Here is a 19610-nt window from a genome sequence, read left to right as displayed (position 1 = left end):
TCTCTTTTATATATTACAAACAGAATATAATCACAATTACTATACTTCATTACCTACATGTCAAGTCTGTGCGATTATGATGCGATTAATCTATGATTTCGTTCAACAAAATGGCAGCGATAGCTTCGCGTTTGAGGAGCGTACATACGCTCCTCAAACGCGAAGACACACATACATACATATGTATGTATGTATGTATGTGTGTACATACATACATACATATGTATGTATGTATAAGCTTTATTGTACATAAAGGAAACAAAAGAGACACAGTTACAGAGTCAGTAATATACAATGTAGGCGGACTTATCCCTTAATGGGATCTCTTCCAGTCAACCTTTGAGGAAATGAGTAGAAGCGAGTTAACGAGCGAGTGAGCGCGTCCCTTCATTGAAATAATTACTTAAATAAAGATCGATTAACATAGCGTGTATCTGTATACTAACTGATTAAATGTGACACGTCAGTTTTATTCGATTTTCTCGTATGGCTTAAACAGCATCTTGTTGCGCAGGAAGGCATTTTTACATTTTATTTGCGTGCAGGCAGAAACATAAGTCCAATGGACTTATGTTTGTAGCGCAAACGTTTTGCTCGCAGTGTCCTCTCTAGTATTACCTCAATGAGTTCATCATTATCTTTAGTGAAGTCAGTCATTTTCCATATCAAGACGCCACCCGCCGTCCATTGTACAAAACGAATACAGACCGTCGCGTGCGGCGGCGTGTGACCTTCGCCCGTCGAACCACCCGCCGCCGGCAACGTTTCAAAGAAACCATCCTCAAACATTTCCGAACAAAACATTCGAACGTCGTCAGTCGCGGACCCGCGTAAAAAACCACAACACGTTCTATGAACATTGGTCAAGTGCGAGTCGGTTTTCGACTTTTCCATACAAAGAACTCATGAGCGCCTGAACGACTGTGATGGCAAAGTTAACTTTTCGCACTTTCAAGACTTTACGTATATATCTCGGAAACGATAAGAGATAGAGCAAATTGGACTTCAGATTTGGGCTGTCGTTGGCACAAATTCTATGTTTTCGTCAACAGAGACCTTTTTTTGGACCGATTTGAACAAAATTTTGCTCAGTCCACTTACAAACGGTCTTAAGCGCCTCCTTTTTAGTAGGAACTTAAGTCATTTTGGCAAACGAAAAAAAAAATTGAACAATTTCTAAAAAGAATAAGACAGAAATGAATTTATTTCTACCTGTCCATCACGCTTACAAAATTTTAAGACGTTTAGTAACTGCTTGCAGCGTCAGTGGGTGAAAATCCTAATTTGAGTTTTTTTCTCGTAAGTCCGACTTACGCTTGACTGTAGATTTCTAATAGGTTTTCCTGTAATCTACAGGTAGAGGCCTATCTCGTGTATTTTTTTGAAAATTTTGCGCTAAGTAGTTTCGGAGATAAGGGGGGGGAATGGTCATTTTTTGTCTATTTTCTTAAATTGCTTCTAAAATACCAAAATTAAAAATTAAAAAAAAATATATTTCAAATGCTCATAAAATGCTCTTTCATTTGATATATAACACAATATAGTTTTAATAACTTTGATTTTTAATTTTCAAGTTTACCCCCCAAAAGTGACCCCTATGATTAAATTTCATTTAATTAAATTACATGTCCGTCTTTGGGCCACAGGTTTACATACGTGTGCCAAATTTCAAGTAAATCGGTCCAGTAGTTTCGGAGAAATCGGCTGTAACAGAGGGACAGACAGACACACGAGTGATCCTATAAGGGTTCCGTTTTTCCTCTTTGAGGTACGGAACCCTAAAAACTAAATCTAAATCGGTTCATCCGTTCGGGAGCTACGATGCCACAGACAGACACACACAGACAGACAGACAGACAAACAGACAGATACGTCAAACTTATAACACCCCGTCGTTTTTGCGTCGGGGGTTAAAAACGATATTTAAGAAGACTTTTCCCGCTCTCAAATATCATGTAGCGACTATACATTGCCACAAAATGTTGTTACTTGTTAGGCTAGTTTAGGTGGTTCCAGAACTTATATTTAAAGTAATATTTGATACATTCCATACAGATTAGACCTAAGCACAAATAAGTTTGTACGACTAAGCTTTGTATGTAATGAAATCCAATATATGGGGCTTTAAGAATGTATCCTGAATTTTGAGCAACAATCAGAAAGAATAATTTTGATAACTGTCCATCCACGCATTTCACGTTCCACTTATCATTTTGGACAGACGTCTTACGCAAAACAAAAATAAATCTTATGAGACCATCGTTACCTGGAACAAAGTATTTTTAAGTATGAGGAATATGTTATTTAGGTTTACTAGAAGAGATCCCGGATGAGTTCGCCTTTGTACTGAAACTTTTTATTTGAAATATTATGTGTTGTATTCTTTCCTTGGACAATAAAGTGTTTACTTACTTACCTAGAGGTACTTATTATTCATAAGATCTGTAACAATAAAATTTCATTCTCCTTAATAAAGTAATAAATTTAAGAATGCAAGGCGTAGGTTACGCCTTCTACCGCCCTCTGTCGGAAATCGGCAGGAAGTCATCGACCGTGAGCTGTCTGATCCTGGATCGGCCTTCCTCGCCATCTAGCGTGGGATAGCTGCACTCTTGTATTCCTCTATGGACTTACGTGGATCATAGTTGCCATTTTGAAAAATAGAAGTAAATCGTCATCGGGCGTTTGCCTTCCTTCCTTTTATTCGTAACCAGACTTAATTATGGGTTTTTTAAGCTCCGCGTTAATCGCGAAAAGTTTAGTATTATATTTTATTGTTGACTTAATTTCCATTGAACGTCCGGAGCCGGCTGTTTGCGGTGCGAGCCGATTTAGGCTTGGCAACACTAGTCCCGTCCAAAATGGCGAATGAGATGGGATTTCTTTTTGCCGGAGAGAGAGATGAAGGGATATCGTTGGCCCAGGCCAAAATCGGGCGCAATCGCCCGTTTGACCCTGGAATCGGACGTGAATAAAACCATGTTCTGATGGTGATTATCCTGTCTTCGTCCTCAGAGATTTAATCTTTGACTATGTAGTAGTAGCCTATGCTACGCGCAAACCTACTCGCACAAGTTTTAGAGGGTAGAGAGAGAAAAAACCGCATTCTTTTCTCCCTCCACTATCCCACCCACAGACCGGACATTCCCAACTGCCAGGCCAACCTCATTCTTGTCCGTGCGCGCGCGGCGTTCGCACAAGTGCAATAAAAGTGAAGTTGAGTTAAAGTTAAAGTGAATTATGTCGAAGCGACCGCATGGTGAATCTCGAGAAGAAAGATGGATGAGAAAATTAAAAATGTACGAAGAAAAACTTGAAGCAAAACGTAAACGGCGCACTGACCAGTCGCAAAACATAGCTCCAAATGAGCAGGATGTGCAAAACGAAGGTGATTTGTTTTATTTTTATAGTCAAGTATTTTCGGTGCATTCATCGAAAATATTCTATTTAAAAGTGATATTATTTTGATTAAAGGAAAAGCCGTTGCATTCATCGAGCTATTTCTTTTGCTTAAGCCAAATATTTCCGTTGCATTCATCGGAAATATTTTATTTTATATCCGTTGCATTCTTCGGATGATATAATTCCTAATTTATTTGTTTTATCCAAAAACCCGTTGCATTCATCGGGCATCTTGTTGTTTCCGTTGCATTCATCGGAAATACCGTATTTATATTATTCACATATAACTTCCTTTTTTAAGCCCTTTGCATTCATTGGGCGACAATATCTACCCTCAGTAGAAATTTATTAAATTTATTAATTATTTTTTTCGCTCGGATTCCAGAGCATACCGAGCACAATGAAGCTATACAATTTGATGGCTACCAACCTAATGAAACTGAGGACTTGCGAGATATCTGCAACATCGAAGAGCAGCAAACGCGCGATGTGGAATACGACGATTACACGTACAAGCATGTCGTATACGGAGACGCTAGTGAAATCACTGAAACCACAGCGTGCACCAGCCCGTGTTCCTTTACAACTGGTGAGAGACAGGAGAACTTGGTAGAAGATGAGTTCGACCCTAGCTTATTACAAGAACTAGGAAATGTAGAAGCGGATCCTCTGGAGTTCGGTGATGATTTGCAGGCCGAAGTAGCTGCGAGGTTCCAGAAAATTTTGCTGGACGGCCTTAAAAAAGAAAAGAAAGAGGAGCTTTTGAAAAAATACCCATTTCCCAAAAACGTTCCTCTGGCAAAAAGCCCGTCTCTAAACCCGGAAATTGGAGCCATGCTGGCCGAGGCATGCAAGTTGAGAGATAAACGGCTGCTTGCAAAGCAGGACCAACTTGGCAAAGCGCTTTCAGCGCTAGGCAAGGCTCTGACTGGCCTCTTGAAACGAACTCCGGATATCCCAGATATTATTCGGACACTCAATGACGCGGGTACTATTTTAGCTGATTCTCATTACGCTGAAACTGATACCCGCCGCTCAGTCATTATGCCGCTAATAGATAAATCCTTAGCGGAACCTTTTAAAGACAGAAAAAGGGATACTTTTCTGTTTGGAGAGAAATTGGGTGAGTTGGTGAAGGACTCTTGTGGCATAAAAAAGACAGGCCAGTTAATCCAACCACCATCAACCACTCCTAATTTAAATGCCAGAGGTCCATCGACGTCCCGGGGAACGCGATATCAGCGAGGGGGCCACACGTATCAACACAGACCCGGTGGGCCGAGAGCAGCGATGTCGGGTCCGACATACCAATATCAGGCCCCAGTCTACCAATACCAAGGACGCAGGCGAGCACCCCCGCCGCCGCCTCCGCCGAGTCGCCGTCAGCCTCCACCTCCACCTCCAACACGACGACCACCTCCTCCTGCGCAGCGATCCTCAACAAACCGGCGGACCTAACTGCGCAATATCAGGTACATGCAGGGCGCCTAAAATATTTTGTTGATGAATGGAAATTAATTACAAAGGACAATTTTATAATATCCGCTGTGTCAGGCTATAAGATCCCTTTTATTATGAAACCTGTTCAAAACGTCTCTGACTATCCACGTCGTTCTTTTACGTCTAACGAACTATCTGACATAAATAATGAAATACAACACTTGCTACAAATAAACGCTATAAGGCATTGTGATCCTGTGGCGGGACAATTTATATCTGATATATTTTTAATTCCGAAAAGTGACGGTAGCAAAAGATTTATTTTAAATTTAAAAAAGTTGAACAAGTATGTTTATTCAGAACATTTCAAAATGGAGGATGTAAGAACAGCGTCTAAGCTAATGTTTCCAGGCTGTCACATGATTAATATAGATCTTAAGGAAGCATATTTTTTAGTGCCTATACATGAAAGTCATACAAAGTTTTTACGATTTTTTTTTAGAAGACAATTTATTTGAATTTGTTGCTCTCCCATTTGGGCTCTGTTCGGCGCCATATATATTTACGAAGATTTTACAACCTGTTGCAACATATCTAAGATCTCAAGGCCTAATTTCGGTTAGGTATTTGGATGATATACTGTGTTTAGGAAGCTCAGCTAAAGATTGCCTAGAAAATGCAAATATTACTATTAATTGCTTGACTAGGTTAGGTTTTGTTATCAACTACGAAAAGTCTCACCTGGCACCCCAAACTACATGCAAATTCTTGGGTTTTTTATTAGATTCCAAAACAATGTCTATACAGTTACCAGACACAAAGAGACAAACAATATTACAACTAATAACTCGGTTATTTACGTCAAACAGAATGCGTATTCGCGATTTTGCTTGTATTTTGGGCTCCATTACCGCGGCGTGTCCAGCAATTGTATATGGGTGGCTGCACACAAAGTCTTTAGAAAGAGCTAAGTACTTAGCTTTACTCAATAATAATGAAAATTATGATTCATTCATGGAAGTTGCGGACAATTTATATGATGATCTTCTGTGGTGGAAGAATAACATTTTAGTCGCAATTAATCCAATCAGAGATCAAAACTATGAGCTTGAAATCTACACTGATGCTTCAACAACAGGTTGGGGTGCAGCGTGTGGTACTAACAAAACTGGCGGTCACTGGACGGCCACAGAACGAGTCAATCATATAAATTATCTCGAACTTTTGGCAGCCTATTTTGGTCTGATGACTTTTGCTAATAATAAAAAAGAATGTCATATACTTTTGCGCGTAGATAACACAACAGCAGTTTCTTACATAAATAGAATGGGGGCGTCCAGTACCCTCATTTAAACAAAATTACTAGGGAAATCTGGAGTTGGTGTGAGGCAAGGAAAATTTTTATATATGCTTCTTATATAAGGTCATCACTTAATGTCGAGGCAGACAGCGAATCCAGAAGATTAAATATTGACACGGAATGGGAGTTAGGTTCACAAGAATTCGCTAGAATTGTACGCTGTTTTGGGGAGCCAGGTATAGACTTATTCGCCTCTCGCATAAATGCAAAGTGTGCCCTATACATATCCTGGAAAAAAGATCCTTTTGCATACAACATTGATGCGTTTACGGTGGATTGGTCCCAATTTTATTTTTACGCATTCCCTCCTTTTGCTTTGATTTTAAAGACGTTGAAAAAAGTTGTCTCGGACAAAGCAACAGGTATTGTTGTCGTTCCCCAATGGCCATCTCAACCATGGTACCCATTTTACATGTCTCTTTGTATCAAAGAAACTGTAATATTTCCACCTAGTAAATATCTCGTTTCCTCTCCTTTCAGATCAACACACCCGTTACACCGTCACCTTTCCCTGGTAGCGTGTGTGTTATCCGGGAAGGATTCCGTAGGCAATGCGTACCTGAGACGGCATTAGAGGTCATGCTATCGTCAATTTCAGAGAAGACGAGAATTCAGTATACTACAAGCCTGAAGTTATGGTGGGAGTTTTGTTCCCAAAGGCATTTAGATTGTTATGATTTCAAAATATCATCCCTTTTAGAATTTCTTACGAATTGTTTTCAAAATGGGTCATCATATGGCACATTAAACAGTCATCGGTCAGCTATTTCTTTAATATCTTTAAATAAATTAAGTGATGATTTAAGTCTTAAACGTTTTTTCAGAGGGATTTTTCGATTAAAACCAACATTTCCACGGTATGTTTGTACATGGGATGTTAATATTGTTCTAAATTACTTAGAGGACATGAATAATGATGCAATTAATTTAGAGCAGTTGTCTAAAAAGTTAGTTATGTTGCTAGCCCTTGCCACGGGACAGAGATTGCAAACTCTATCATTTATAAAAATGTCAAATATAAAGGAATTTGATGATCGATTACTTATAACTATCACTAACTTAATTAAAACCTCGTCAATTGGCAGAGCTCAGCCAATTTTAAATTTACCTTTTTCCGCTCTCGCCCTGGTGTTTGCCCAGCGTCGACTTTACAAAAGTATGTCTTAGTAACATCATCTTTACGATCTAATACCGAGGAGAGCCTTATTCTGACCTATAAGAAGCCGCACAGGTCAGCTTCATCACAAAGTCTAGGGCGTTGGATAAAGCAGACCCTCACAGAGAGTGGCATCGACACTTCTGTTTTTACCGCCCACAGCACGAGGCACGCGGCAACCTCGGCTGCCTCGCGCGCTGGGCTAAGCGTCGATGTCATTCGAAAGTCAGCTGGCTGGACCGAGCGATCAACTGCCTTTGCGAATTTTTATAATAGACCTATAGTTAATTCTGAAACCAGCTTATTTAACTCTTTGTTATCACAATAGGGCCATACTTATAATTGTTATTATATATAGGTACTACATAATTGTTATTTTTATACGTTATAAGTATATGTTAATTGATGAGATTGTCATAATTATTATTGAAAAAGAGTACTTATTACCTTGATTTCTTTTAGATTTGTCCTTGCGAACAAATGAATAAATGGTCATTTTGATTTATGTACTATTGATTTATTTAGCAACATTGATTGCTCTCTGAACATCTACATAGTCAAAGATTAAATCTCTGAGGACGAAGACAGGATAATTACATGATCAAACGAACTTACCTGAAGTGAAGTTCGATCATAATTATCCTGTCTTCGCCGAAGAGATTTAACTACCCACCCTACCCAGGAAGTTGCTGTCGCTACCTGTTCACTTTTCCCCTAATTATCAATGTTGCTACTATTTCCTATTACCCCTTCGTGCTCTAAAAAGAATGAGGTTGGCCTGGCAGTTGGGAATGTCCGGTCTGTGGGTGGGATAGTGGAGGGAGAAAAGAATGCGGTTTTTTCTCTCTCTACCCTCTAAAACTTGTGCGAGTAGGTTTGCGCGTAGCATAGGCTACTACTACATAGTCAAAGATTAAATCTCTTCGGCGAAGACAGGATAATTATGATCGAACTTCACTTCAGGTAAGTTCGTTTGATCATGTAATAGGCGACGCCCAGCGTGCCCGGATGTCGAAATAGGTGCAATTTTGCCCTCTGCTGGCCCTTTCTCCATCAACGGGTTCACGCCGCGTCGCCTAAACCTCGCGCCGGCCGCGAGAGCTTCCCCTGGTATCCCGGTAACTTGTGGGCAGCAGATTGCTGCTGTTCTACCTACTCCCGACGTTTCACCCCAAGGCTGCTGACGTGGCAGTTGTGGTGTTTCGAGGTCAGATCTTTCCACGTTTACTTATTGACTGAATGAACCGGCCTTTCGGTTCTGGCGCCCATCCGTGTAACTACCTTAATATATATTGACCGCTGTATCCGTTTCTACCAGTAATGATAATTTAGAGCTCGCTGACCCACGTTTGTTCCCTTAAAATATAAACTCAACATTATTGTTCTCGTGAGCTAGCCCTCGGCAAACAATTGTTACCGTGTATCTAGGATAACAAATTAGCATAAACAATTTAGATTTTTTTCCCTGAATTCAAATAAATACCTGGTTCCTCTTCAACTGTTGTTGGTTTTTTTTATTTTGGCGTTAGCTAAAGGAAACCCCCCATAAAAATAAATATCGTAACAGATCATTCAAAATTTATTTTATTTTATTTATTTTATTTAATCAAAAAAGTAACACAGCATTACAGTTTACACTAAGGCACTGTGAAACTACAAAATACAAAACAAGACATAAACGATAAATATTACAAAAAAGAATACAAATTAAACATTCGATTTGGGCGACGACGTAACAGCGTGGCTCCGTTGCGTCGTCTGACTCGGTGTAGGATTCGGCAGGTTGCCCCGGAACCGCCGAAATACCACACCCTTCGGCCAGAAGTCTGCGCACGCGATGGTGTCCTGCAGCGTGCGCGGCACGCGCACAACAAATGAAGTGAAGTAGTGGCGCGACTGCAGCTGTTGCACCCTCAGCGTGTAGCCAGTCTTCCGGCGAACGTACTCCACCACCTCATCAGCCCCGGCGGAGTAATGCAAGCGCGACACGTAGAGCGCTTTACTCGGTGTAGCAACTCGCAGACCAGAAGTAATCGGCTCCGCAGTACCACACAGAGTCTTACGAGGCGTCCGTAGATATCTATTAACCACAACTTGTTTACGTAGATATCTATTAACCACAACTTGCTAAACTTGTTTTTAGGGCCACGATTTCCCTTAACAAGCTGCGAACGTTGACGTCATCCGGATCGCACGACGGAATGATGGAGATATCTGTCGCCAGAAACTCCGGAATTCGGTCCTTGTACTCCTTGACGATCTTCATAATGTCTTCAAGGCTCTTCTTCCCGGTTTCATCTCCTCTCCGGTGAGGAACGTAGGTGCCGGCGATTCCTAGGGACTCGCACAACACTCTCTTCGCTGTGTGTGTCTGTTTAGGTTTATTGAAGCACTGAATACCAATTCATGTCGCACTACAATATTGTTTCAAACTTACGAAGCTACCCACTACTAACTCTTTCATACGTAAGATTCAGTTCCAATACGACTAGAAACATACCGAAGTGGGTACTAAAAGGATTTCACGCTAGACTAAATATTCACTCACTTATGTCATGAGACGTCGTGAAATCACTGCCGGCGGAATTTCGTGTGAAATGGCACAAAAGTATTCCGGAGAATATTCGTGTCATTCACTATGTCGCACTGATTTGTCAAAACTAACCTTTAATTTAAAGAAATTACGAGTCAAGACGCGCGTCTTTCCGATTGCCACGATCTTTACTCGATTTGCGAGCTGACTAAGCTTCTTTCTTAATGTCACTTAATTTTCACTCGATTTTTCAACCGGATTTTCTGAAACTTTTTTAGTCTCACTTTATTCAAAGTTCATTATTGTTATTGAGATACTTCTAGAGTAACTTATTGAATAAAAGATGATAAAGTGCAAAAAATATTGACCATCAAAAGTTTCATGAAAATCCCTTGAGCTGTTTATAAAACCATGCTCATATTTACATAAAAATAATGGCGATGGTTGTTTGATTCTGTACTCCTTAGTCTGATCCTAAGTACAATCGAGTTCACAAATATATGTATAGGTACATTTCTCCATCTTAACTCGTTGCAATAAAGTGAAAAAATGTCCACATATTTATGAACTCGACTGTACATAGAGCTGAATAATGATCATTATTGTATTGCTGGCTGTACTTAGGATCATAATGGTCCACTGATATTGTGCTGATCGGGCGATTCTAGCTCGCATTGCTACGTAGCAATTATTAGAATCTTCACAACTTGACGTCCCGTATGCTACCACAGATTAGATTATTTGTGGTTTTTGACAACCCTAAATAATAGAAAGAGATAGTGCCATCTGTTAATTAGTACGGGATAACACTATTCGACCCTGGAAGATCGCTTCGGTTTTGCAAGAAGTGTCCTTTCTGTACGTAAGTTCTATTATTCATTCTGTTATCAGTTGAGGCCGTCAATGTCAATATCAATCTAAGTTCGAGTATGGAGTGCCTTCGATAACTTTTGATGTCCCTAATCCACACGGTACGAGTCCAGCAGAAAGTACGAAAACTATGCCACATTTCAAGACCAACTCTTAACTCGATAGCAACGGTCCGCAAGTATTCAGAAATTCACCACCACTCGTTAGTGTCCAACTCGAACTTGGAACTCCCAACTCTGGTGCTCTGACATTGTAATCCATTAGATAGTTGCACTACTGACAAAAGAGCCTAAGTTTGTAGCAAACCTAACCAACTTTGGGCGGCTTATTCTGAGTTGGAGTAACATATTATGTGGAAACATAATCAATTAAGGAAGTGCGCTGGACTTTGGTACTTTCTAGGTTATTTCAGAGTTGCTTGCTGCTTTGCTAGCGTGCAAGATTACTTGGAGATTTTCTTGAACAGCAATATTTTAAATATTTATATACAGTGTGTATTTTTGATATTACCGCAAACTTTAACCATGCCCAGGTTTTAGTGCTACTTATATAAGAACCGATATAACAAAATCATCATCATCATCATCCTGTCCCGACCGGTTTCGGCCTCAGCGACTGGGTATTGGTTTATTATTGAGAGCGACGGTCGTGAGCTCTCAGGTGGCTGACGTAGCCTATTTTTGCAGTAAATGTACGACCACACTCACTGTGAGATGGCAACCCGTATTCCACATACGTGAATACATGCTTTACTAAGTAGTTATAAATAGGTGATTAAAATTGCCATCGGTTAAAAGTAATAAATTTAAAATGGCTAGCCGAAAAAAAAAGGGCGGCAATAAAAATAGAAAGCAGGCTGTTTCCCATTCTCGGATTGCTCAATATTTTAGTTAAAAGATATTCTATAGAAATTTAAAAACAAAACCCATTATTAGATTTATTTATGAGTTTACTGGAACAACAGAAAAACCGCTATCGCACAATGCACACCGTACGCCAAACCTATAACGTAATCATACTCTAATATGGTATATTATTCCATTCAAAGTCTACTCTTCTTGGTAAACTGTTTCCAGGGCATCTGGAGCCCATGTGTCAAGGCATTTGACCATGACCGTACCATTCGTTACAAAAGGGACAGCGGGGGGTCCCTCTGATGCCCTGACCACGCCGGGAGAGACAACGTGCACCGCGGCTGCAGTAAGAGAGAGCGAGACAGCGCACCAACCAGAGCCTTGGAAGGGATAAGGTCCCATAGAAGAAGCGTTTGCGCAATCCTTATATTATTGTTAATAAAGTTGATATTATCGTAACTATAAGTAAGTTGGTTTAGTAGGGATTTCAGTCAACACGAGGGATGAGAGTTGAGGACACTCTGATTTTAGACTCGAAGGAAGACCCAAGTCTTTCCAACTTTGTTACAATTTGTTCCCTGATCATATATATAATTGTATTAATTGTTAAAGATTAATTTAGTAGTGTTAAAGGGGAAAACACCAGACATCATGAAATACAGGTTTTAATACATAACATTTAGAAAACAGAGCGTAGCTTGGGACAATTCACAGCACGACGCGGTAATGGCGGACGATCCTCTGACAGCTCCACCCGCGCCAACTAGTGACGCGACACCGACCGTAGGGCTTGACACAGCAAGCACCACAATCGGTTATTAGCTCGGCCTCCCTGATGAGAATTCTTCGCCCACGAAGACCAGCAGCAGCACCACAGAACTCCTGCACCTTCTGCGCCTTCCAAGTCGTTCCATCAGACTTGTGTCGCAGCCGATTGGAGCTCAGCATATCCGATAGCTTCTAAGACAAACGAAAACGATACCAATTGGCATCTCTCACTTCGAAAGTAATCTCCTAATGTTGAGGCCACATCAGAGTTACGATTTTATTACTGTTGGCCCTTTAAATACTACAGTGTGGTATTTTTTTTTCAACTGATGCGATATTATCCACTGCCAAGTGTTTGGCCTAAAAGGAAAACATCATGTAGATAATACTCTGCTTTTAGAGTAAGCTTCATGTAGACAACTATTATTATTTCATCAAGAAACATAATTAAAACAAAAACAACCAGCAAAAGAACTTGGGCTCTTTAAGTTGCTATACAAACAGTTTTGTACAACAATCTCTTTAAAGTTATTAAGATCACGGGCTCTTTAAGAATTTGTATCATAAGCTCTTTAAGCTGATACGTCACATAGGCTCCCAAAGCATTAGTATCATAAGCTCTTTAAGCTGATAACTCACATAGGCTCTATAAGCTAAATTATATATGGGGCTCTTTAAGCTAATTAATATATGGGCTCTTTGAGCTAAATTACACATGGGGCTCTTTAAGCTAATTTATATATGGGGCTCTTTAAGCTAATTTAGATATATGGGGCTCTTTAAGCATTTGTATCATAAGCTCTTTAAGCTGATACCTCACATCTCTTTAAACTAAATTATATTTATGGGAGCTCTTTAAGCATTGGTATAATAGCTCTTAAAGCTAATTTAAATATATGGGGCTCTTTAAGCATTAGTATCATAAGCTCTTTAAGCTGATACCTCATATCTCTTTAAATTAAATTATATTTATGGGGCTCTTTAGGCATTGGTATCATAGCTCTTTAAGCTGATACTTAACATGGGCTCTAAGATAATTTTATTTATTGGGCTCACTAAGAAATATTCGTATCATGGCAAGATAAGCATTGGTGTCATAGCTCGCTAAGCTGACACTCCTCACAGGTTTGTTAATCATTCGTATCATAGCTCGCTAAGCTGATACATCTTACAGGCTCGCTAAGCATTGGTGTCATAGCTCGCTAAGCTGACACTCCTCACAGGTTTGTTAATCATTCGTATCATGGCTCGCTAAGCTGATACGTCTTACAGGCTCGCTAAGCATTGGTGTCATAGCTCGCTAAGCTGACACTCCTCACAGGTTTGTTAATCATTCGTATCATGGCTCGCTAAGCTGATACGTCTTACAGGCTCGCTAAGCATTGGTGTCATAGCTCGCTAAGCTGACACTCCTCACAGGTTTGTTAATCATTCGTATCATAGCTCGCTAAGCTGATACGTCTTACAGGCTCGCTAAGCATTGGTGTCATAGCTCGCTAAGCTGACACTCCTCACAGGTTTGTTAATCATTCGTATCATGGCTCGCTAAGCTGATACGTCTTACAGGCTCGCTAAGCATTGGTGTCATAGGCTCGTGGTACGTGCAGACTCACACTGCCTCGCAGGCGAGCAGACTCACACCGCCTCGTAGGCGAGCAGACTTGCACCGCCTCGTAGGCGAGCAGACTTGCACCGCCTCGCAGGCGTGCAGATTCACACCGCCGCATAGGCGAGCAGACTGGCACCGCCGCTCAGGCGTGCAGACTCGCACCGCCGCATAGGCGAGCAGACTGGCACCGCCGCTCAGGCGTGCAGACTCGCACCGCCGCATAGGCGAGCAGACTGGCACCGCCGCTCAGGCGTGCAGACTCGCACCGCCGCATAGGCGAGCAGACTCCTGCCAGTATATTCTGTAACCACAATTCTTAGGCAATAACTGTGTTCGTCACAACATACTATGTTTAGATTAGTCGCACGAATTCAGGTAAGGTTCAACCCTTAATATTTTTTTTTTTTATAAATGTAATTTATCTGTCTCTTTAGAATTAATTATATAATAATAAATAAATAAATAAATCTCGAGGAGAGCGACCTGTGCTCATCTATGAAGCATTTTATAGGTGTAATAATGATGACAGCTTCGAACAGATTGATACCTATGCAACCCAATGAACGACCATGAGATAGGTACTCAAATTCAGATACTCTATCAAGACTATTGATATCTTTTTTTTTTTAAACATGTGCTCACAGTGTTGACTCTAGGTATTCCAACTTTAGCTATACCAAGATATTATTGTAATATTAAAATCACATTCATTTCAAGACATGTAATTGTTCTATGCAAATTGATACATCAATATTTTATTGTGTATTTATCTTTTTACCAGTTAGTAGTACATTCGTTGCACTTGTCCCATGACATTGACAATTTTATACTTCAAATTATTCAAACAAAGAACTTTAGTTAAAAATACTCAACTTGTGTCAGTCTTTGATGCTGTATCATCAAACTTGGCAACCATTAACATTTTACCTTCAGTTGCTTCTCATCAAATATTTACTTCACAGCCAATAATTCCTTGCACCATACAGTTTGGTGACAACTCCCATCATGCAGCTGGAGCAATGTGAAGCCATTTTGAATTCTAACAACATATAACATTTCACATAAATTAGATACAAATATAATTTGTCAAAATTAAATAAGTAACATTATTTCCCTTCACTCATTAACTTGATTCTCTCATGAACGCTTGAAGCTGAACTTAGATGTATCATCTACCCTGGGGCAATGTGATTATAGATAACCCAATAATTTTCATCACTAATCAAGACTTTGCTCTCATACAAAAAGGAAATAATAATTTTCCATCACATCATATGACCAACAATTAAGGTTTAGATGTTCTGCAAAAATCATAACATAATCATGTGCCCTGTCTATTTTATTCATTCATATTACTGCCTGATATAGCACTGTCAACATTAACAGTTGGTACCTGACTCAAAGATGACAAAAGTGAGGATAAGTCAACTCACACACTCTTTTATATCCGTATGCCACATTCTAGCAAAACAGTATAATAAATCAATGACATGAGTGACATGATCTTGTTAACAATACATATCACCTCAATCCTTCTACTTGGACATCACAGGCCCTTGGTGGTCATGCTAGCCTGTTCTATTTTATTTCTAAAACATTGACACATTAGCTCTATTTTAGTTATTCAGTGTCCATGTCCACTCATATCCCTTGGGGAGTCCAAAAGGCTCAGAATATAGTCATTTGTATGTGAATTTTATATTTTAACAATTATATTTTAATCATAAATTGACATTATTTTAACTCTGCTATACTATTTATTACTTCAAATTACATATGTGAATGTCAATCACATAAAAGTGAAACCTCATATGATATAATTTGACCTTACCATGTTCAATTTTATCCCGCTTATCATATTTTATGTACCTCCATTTACACACAACAATATTACACATGTTTGTGCAATAATTTTGCAGGAACTAGTCTTCTATTATGGGTGTGCAGGTTGGCAGACACCCATCCCTCTTGTTCATCTCTGCTAAATAATAACCTCAGGATAACATGTTTATTCTGTGAACATACAATTGAAGCAACAACTTTTCCTGAAATTACATTTATTACCAACATGCCTGCATAATTAATAATGCCACACTTCACACAACACTCAATTTTGTGAAAAGAGAAACATGCTGTTCAATATCCCATGACAGCAATGCCGGTAATGCATAAATAGGTATTTAAGATTCCATTATATTATTAATTGCAATAATAACATCCAAGGAGTAATATTCACACACCACACAGGTAGTTCTCAACTAATTACCTTCATTCAGTGCTTAAAATATTTTTAGTGACAATAATAGGTACTCAATATTAAATCACCAAACTCTCATAATGGTAACTTATGGGGTAATTAATAACCAATACTTTTTGAAGTTAAATTATAGAATCCAGTAAAAACCATTAGGCAAAATAACAAACATAGACAAAGACAAAGCAGGCATAGACAAAGTGTTCTAATAAAGCTCAATAATAAATCAAAAACCTTAACTGATAAAATATCATAAGCATTTCCAACGCAACTACAGAACTTTCTGCGCTGGTTACCGATGAATGGATTTTATATGATTAGGATCCAGGGCAATTATTATGGTGCCTGACTATGATGTTATTGTAGTCATCTAGCTGCCATAGTTGGCATTCATAGTCCATATTATTATTACTGTTCTTTGAATATTTTGAAGAGTAGACTAAGAGTCAATGGCAATAAAATTATTAATGACATCAGTCCATGTCAATAAAGATAAGAATTAAGACTGCTGCTTAGAATAGAATAGAATAGAATTTCTTTATTTGCCAGAATACGTATGGTACAGGATGACAACAAGTTTTATAGGTTTCAGTATTCAGTCGAAAACACGACATGCAAATAGTTAACAATATAAGATCACAATATCTGATCTTATGCGCAATAGGTAAAAACTCTTCTTTAACAAGTGTATAACATAACATTTCACAAGTTGTCCTTGATTCAAGATCTCATACAGTAACATTCAGTTCTTGAACTTGTCACAACATATATAAATTATAACTTACGTGACTTGAACATAGTTCCAATAATTGAAACGACACGATAAAGCTTACCATAGGTACTCTGTAATTCTACCACCTTTTTGTATTGTATCCAAGTCGTATAACGACATGGCCTTCAATCACGTACTGGATCATCAGTAACTTACTTAACCTTTTCTTCTCGAAAATATGCCTTACCAAGGCTTTACCGATTATCTGTTTTCAGTATTCAATGATGAATGGTGCCAGAAGTATAGTAAATTCACAAGAACCGGCGTTACTTTCGTGAACAATAATGAGTAGGCAAATACGGCTTTTACGCCAATTACAATATATTGCACGTGTAGTTCACGGATCTCACTTCTGACCTGTTAAAGGGGAAAACACCAGACATCATGAAATACAGGTTTTAATACATAACATTTAGAAAACAGAGCGTAGCTTGGGACAATTCACAGCACGACGCGGTAATGGCGGACGATCCTCTGACAGCTCCACCCGCGCCAACTAGTGACGCGACACCGACCGTAGGGCTTGACACAGCAAGCACCACAATCGGTTATTAGTAGTTATAGTAGAAAATAAAGCCAGTGGTTCCGGATCCGGCGATAAACGAGCTAAGTACCTCTTTTATCAAAATATCTCAAGTTGTATTTTAAGTAACACAACATAAATATTTAATTATCTTTGTCAAGTGCAAGGCAAGTTCAACTCTTGCTTTATAATCTGGATTTATTGTTGGGACAGGTTCTATAACCTTGTGACGGTTAATTAGTATTTTAAAGTAACTGTATAATGCTTCTTCAGTTTCTTTCAGCCTTGTGTTACATATCTTGTATGACACTTTATTGGTGAATATTAGTGCGAGTTCGAGCCTCGCCACTATGTTAAATACAGTACCGGCCAAAAATATATCACATTTGTGTTTTTCGGGCAAAACTTTTTTTGTACATTTTTAAACCATTTTTACCGTCCTACATCATGAAATAGGCAGTATCTAGACTCTTTGGGCGAGCGATAAGAGAACCTGGCCACAAATAAAGGGAGTTCTTTAGGTTTTTGTAATTTTTGTTTCCTAGACACAGTATGACGGTTTCGTATAATCGGATGTAAACCCGAAATTATCTCTAAAATATCGTAAAAAACCTAATGTGTATAAGAAACTGAAGATGCCGAAGACACGTGGGTCGAAAAATTTAGAAGCGTATCAACAAAAAGCTATCTTTGCTGGCTACAAACAGGGGCGTACCCATAAAGAGCTTTCGCAGCAGTTTGGCATATCAACATCGACGGTAACGAAGTTACTCAAACGTTTAAAGTCTCCCAGGTGTTCAATTAGTCACAATAAACGCGGCAGACCACGTTGCACTACATCTGTAGTCGACCGCAATATTTTGCGTGTCTCTCGTGCAAATCCTCGGTTAACAGCGACGGACATTGTCAAAGAAATATCAACCCCTGGGCAGCCAAATCCATCTATAAGGACTGTCCGACGTCGTTTGCAAGACGCTGGGTTACACGGACGACGTCCTGTCAAGAAACCGCTTATATCTGAGAAGAACAGAAAGATACGCGTAACTTGGTGTAAAGCACGTGAGCACTGGACACCGCAACAGTGGGCCGATGTGTTATGGAGTGACGAGAGTAAATTTATGTTGTTTGGTAGTGATGGTATTAAGTGGATCCGTCGTCCTACCGGCACCAGATACAATCCTGAGTATCAACTTCCTACTGTAAAACACGGAGGAGGTTCTGTTATGGTGTGGGGTGCTTTTTCCGCGAAAGGAATGGGTCCACTTTACAGAATTGAGGGCATAATGGACCAGAATAAATACTTAGATATTCTGGAAAATGTGATGCTACCTTACGCACGACAATTTCTGGGCCGTGGATTCATTTTCCAGCAGGATAACGATCCAAAACACCGTGCGAAACGAGTCACAGAATGGTTCGGGCGGCGACGTGTGACTCTAATGGACTGGCCAAGTCAATCCCCCGATTTAAACATAATTGAACCGCTGTGGGAAGAGGTAGAAAGGCGGTTGAGAGGGAAAAGAGCCACTAATGCCAATCAAAAGTTTTCACAAATCGAGGAAGAATGGCAAAGAATCCCTCAATCCACCATTGACGCTCTTGTGGAGTCTATGCCTAGACGCTGTAAAGCAGTCATCGATGCAAAAGGCTTTGCTACAAAATACTAATGTATTTGCACTATATAAATTAAATATTATGTATAATTATTAGTTATTTTCATTTTTAGAGGTACTTAAAGCCAACTTCACTTAGTTGGGGTGAGGTCGTGTTAAGTTATTTTATGAGTATACAGTAATCTTGTCATAATTATAAATATATATTCATTATATAACTTTGTAAACCAGTAAGTAATATATGTATTCTAGAAAAATAACTATACTTCTAACCATAAAAATTTTTACTTAAAAAATCCTAAATGTGATATATTTTTGGCCGGTACTGTATGTTCCATATATATTTGTTGAAACCAGGATTCGAGTTCCTGAGATATCTAATGTACCTAAATACACTTCGTAAAGGATTGAAACGAGACGACCGATATTATATTGTTATACTTCATACTTCATACT

At 39.3% G+C, this 19610-nt stretch overlaps 2 protein-coding genes across 3 annotated transcripts; one reads left to right on the top strand and one right to left on the bottom strand.

Moving 5' to 3' along the window:
- Window positions 1-3016: 3016 nt before the first annotated feature.
- LOC125233508 (leiomodin-2-like) lies at window positions 3017-4860 on the top strand. The gene is made up of 2 exons (XM_048139550.1): window positions 3017-3388; window positions 3788-4860. The coding sequence occupies exons 1-2, from the start codon at window positions 3241-3243 to the stop codon at window positions 4858-4860; spliced, it is 1221 nt and encodes a 406-aa protein (XP_047995507.1). The 5' UTR covers window positions 3017-3240.
- Window positions 4861-12236: 7376 nt separating this feature from the next.
- Window positions 12237-14318, bottom strand: LOC125233198. 2 transcript variants are annotated; one of them, XM_048139103.1, is made up of 2 exons: window positions 14101-14318; window positions 12237-12575 (listed from the first exon to the last, which is right to left on the bottom strand). In XM_048139103.1, exons 1-2 carry the CDS (start codon window positions 14212-14214, stop codon window positions 12324-12326), a joined length of 366 nt encoding a protein of 121 aa, XP_047995060.1. In that variant the 5' UTR covers window positions 14215-14318; the 3' UTR covers window positions 12237-12323. The 2 variants fall into 2 exon arrangements, with proteins under 2 accessions (XP_047995060.1, XP_047995059.1); XM_048139102.1 differs by having other exon boundaries at window positions 12239-12575; window positions 13997-14111.
- Between the last annotated feature and the right edge of the window lie 5292 nt (window positions 14319-19610).

This window comes from Leguminivora glycinivorella, chromosome 14, assembly GCF_023078275.1.
Source record: "Leguminivora glycinivorella isolate SPB_JAAS2020 chromosome 14, LegGlyc_1.1, whole genome shotgun sequence".
Lineage (NCBI taxonomy): Eukaryota > Metazoa > Arthropoda > Insecta > Lepidoptera > Tortricidae > Leguminivora > Leguminivora glycinivorella.
The sequence above is the reverse complement of the archived record's forward strand: the minus strand, read 5'-3'. Positions and strand labels throughout refer to the sequence as shown.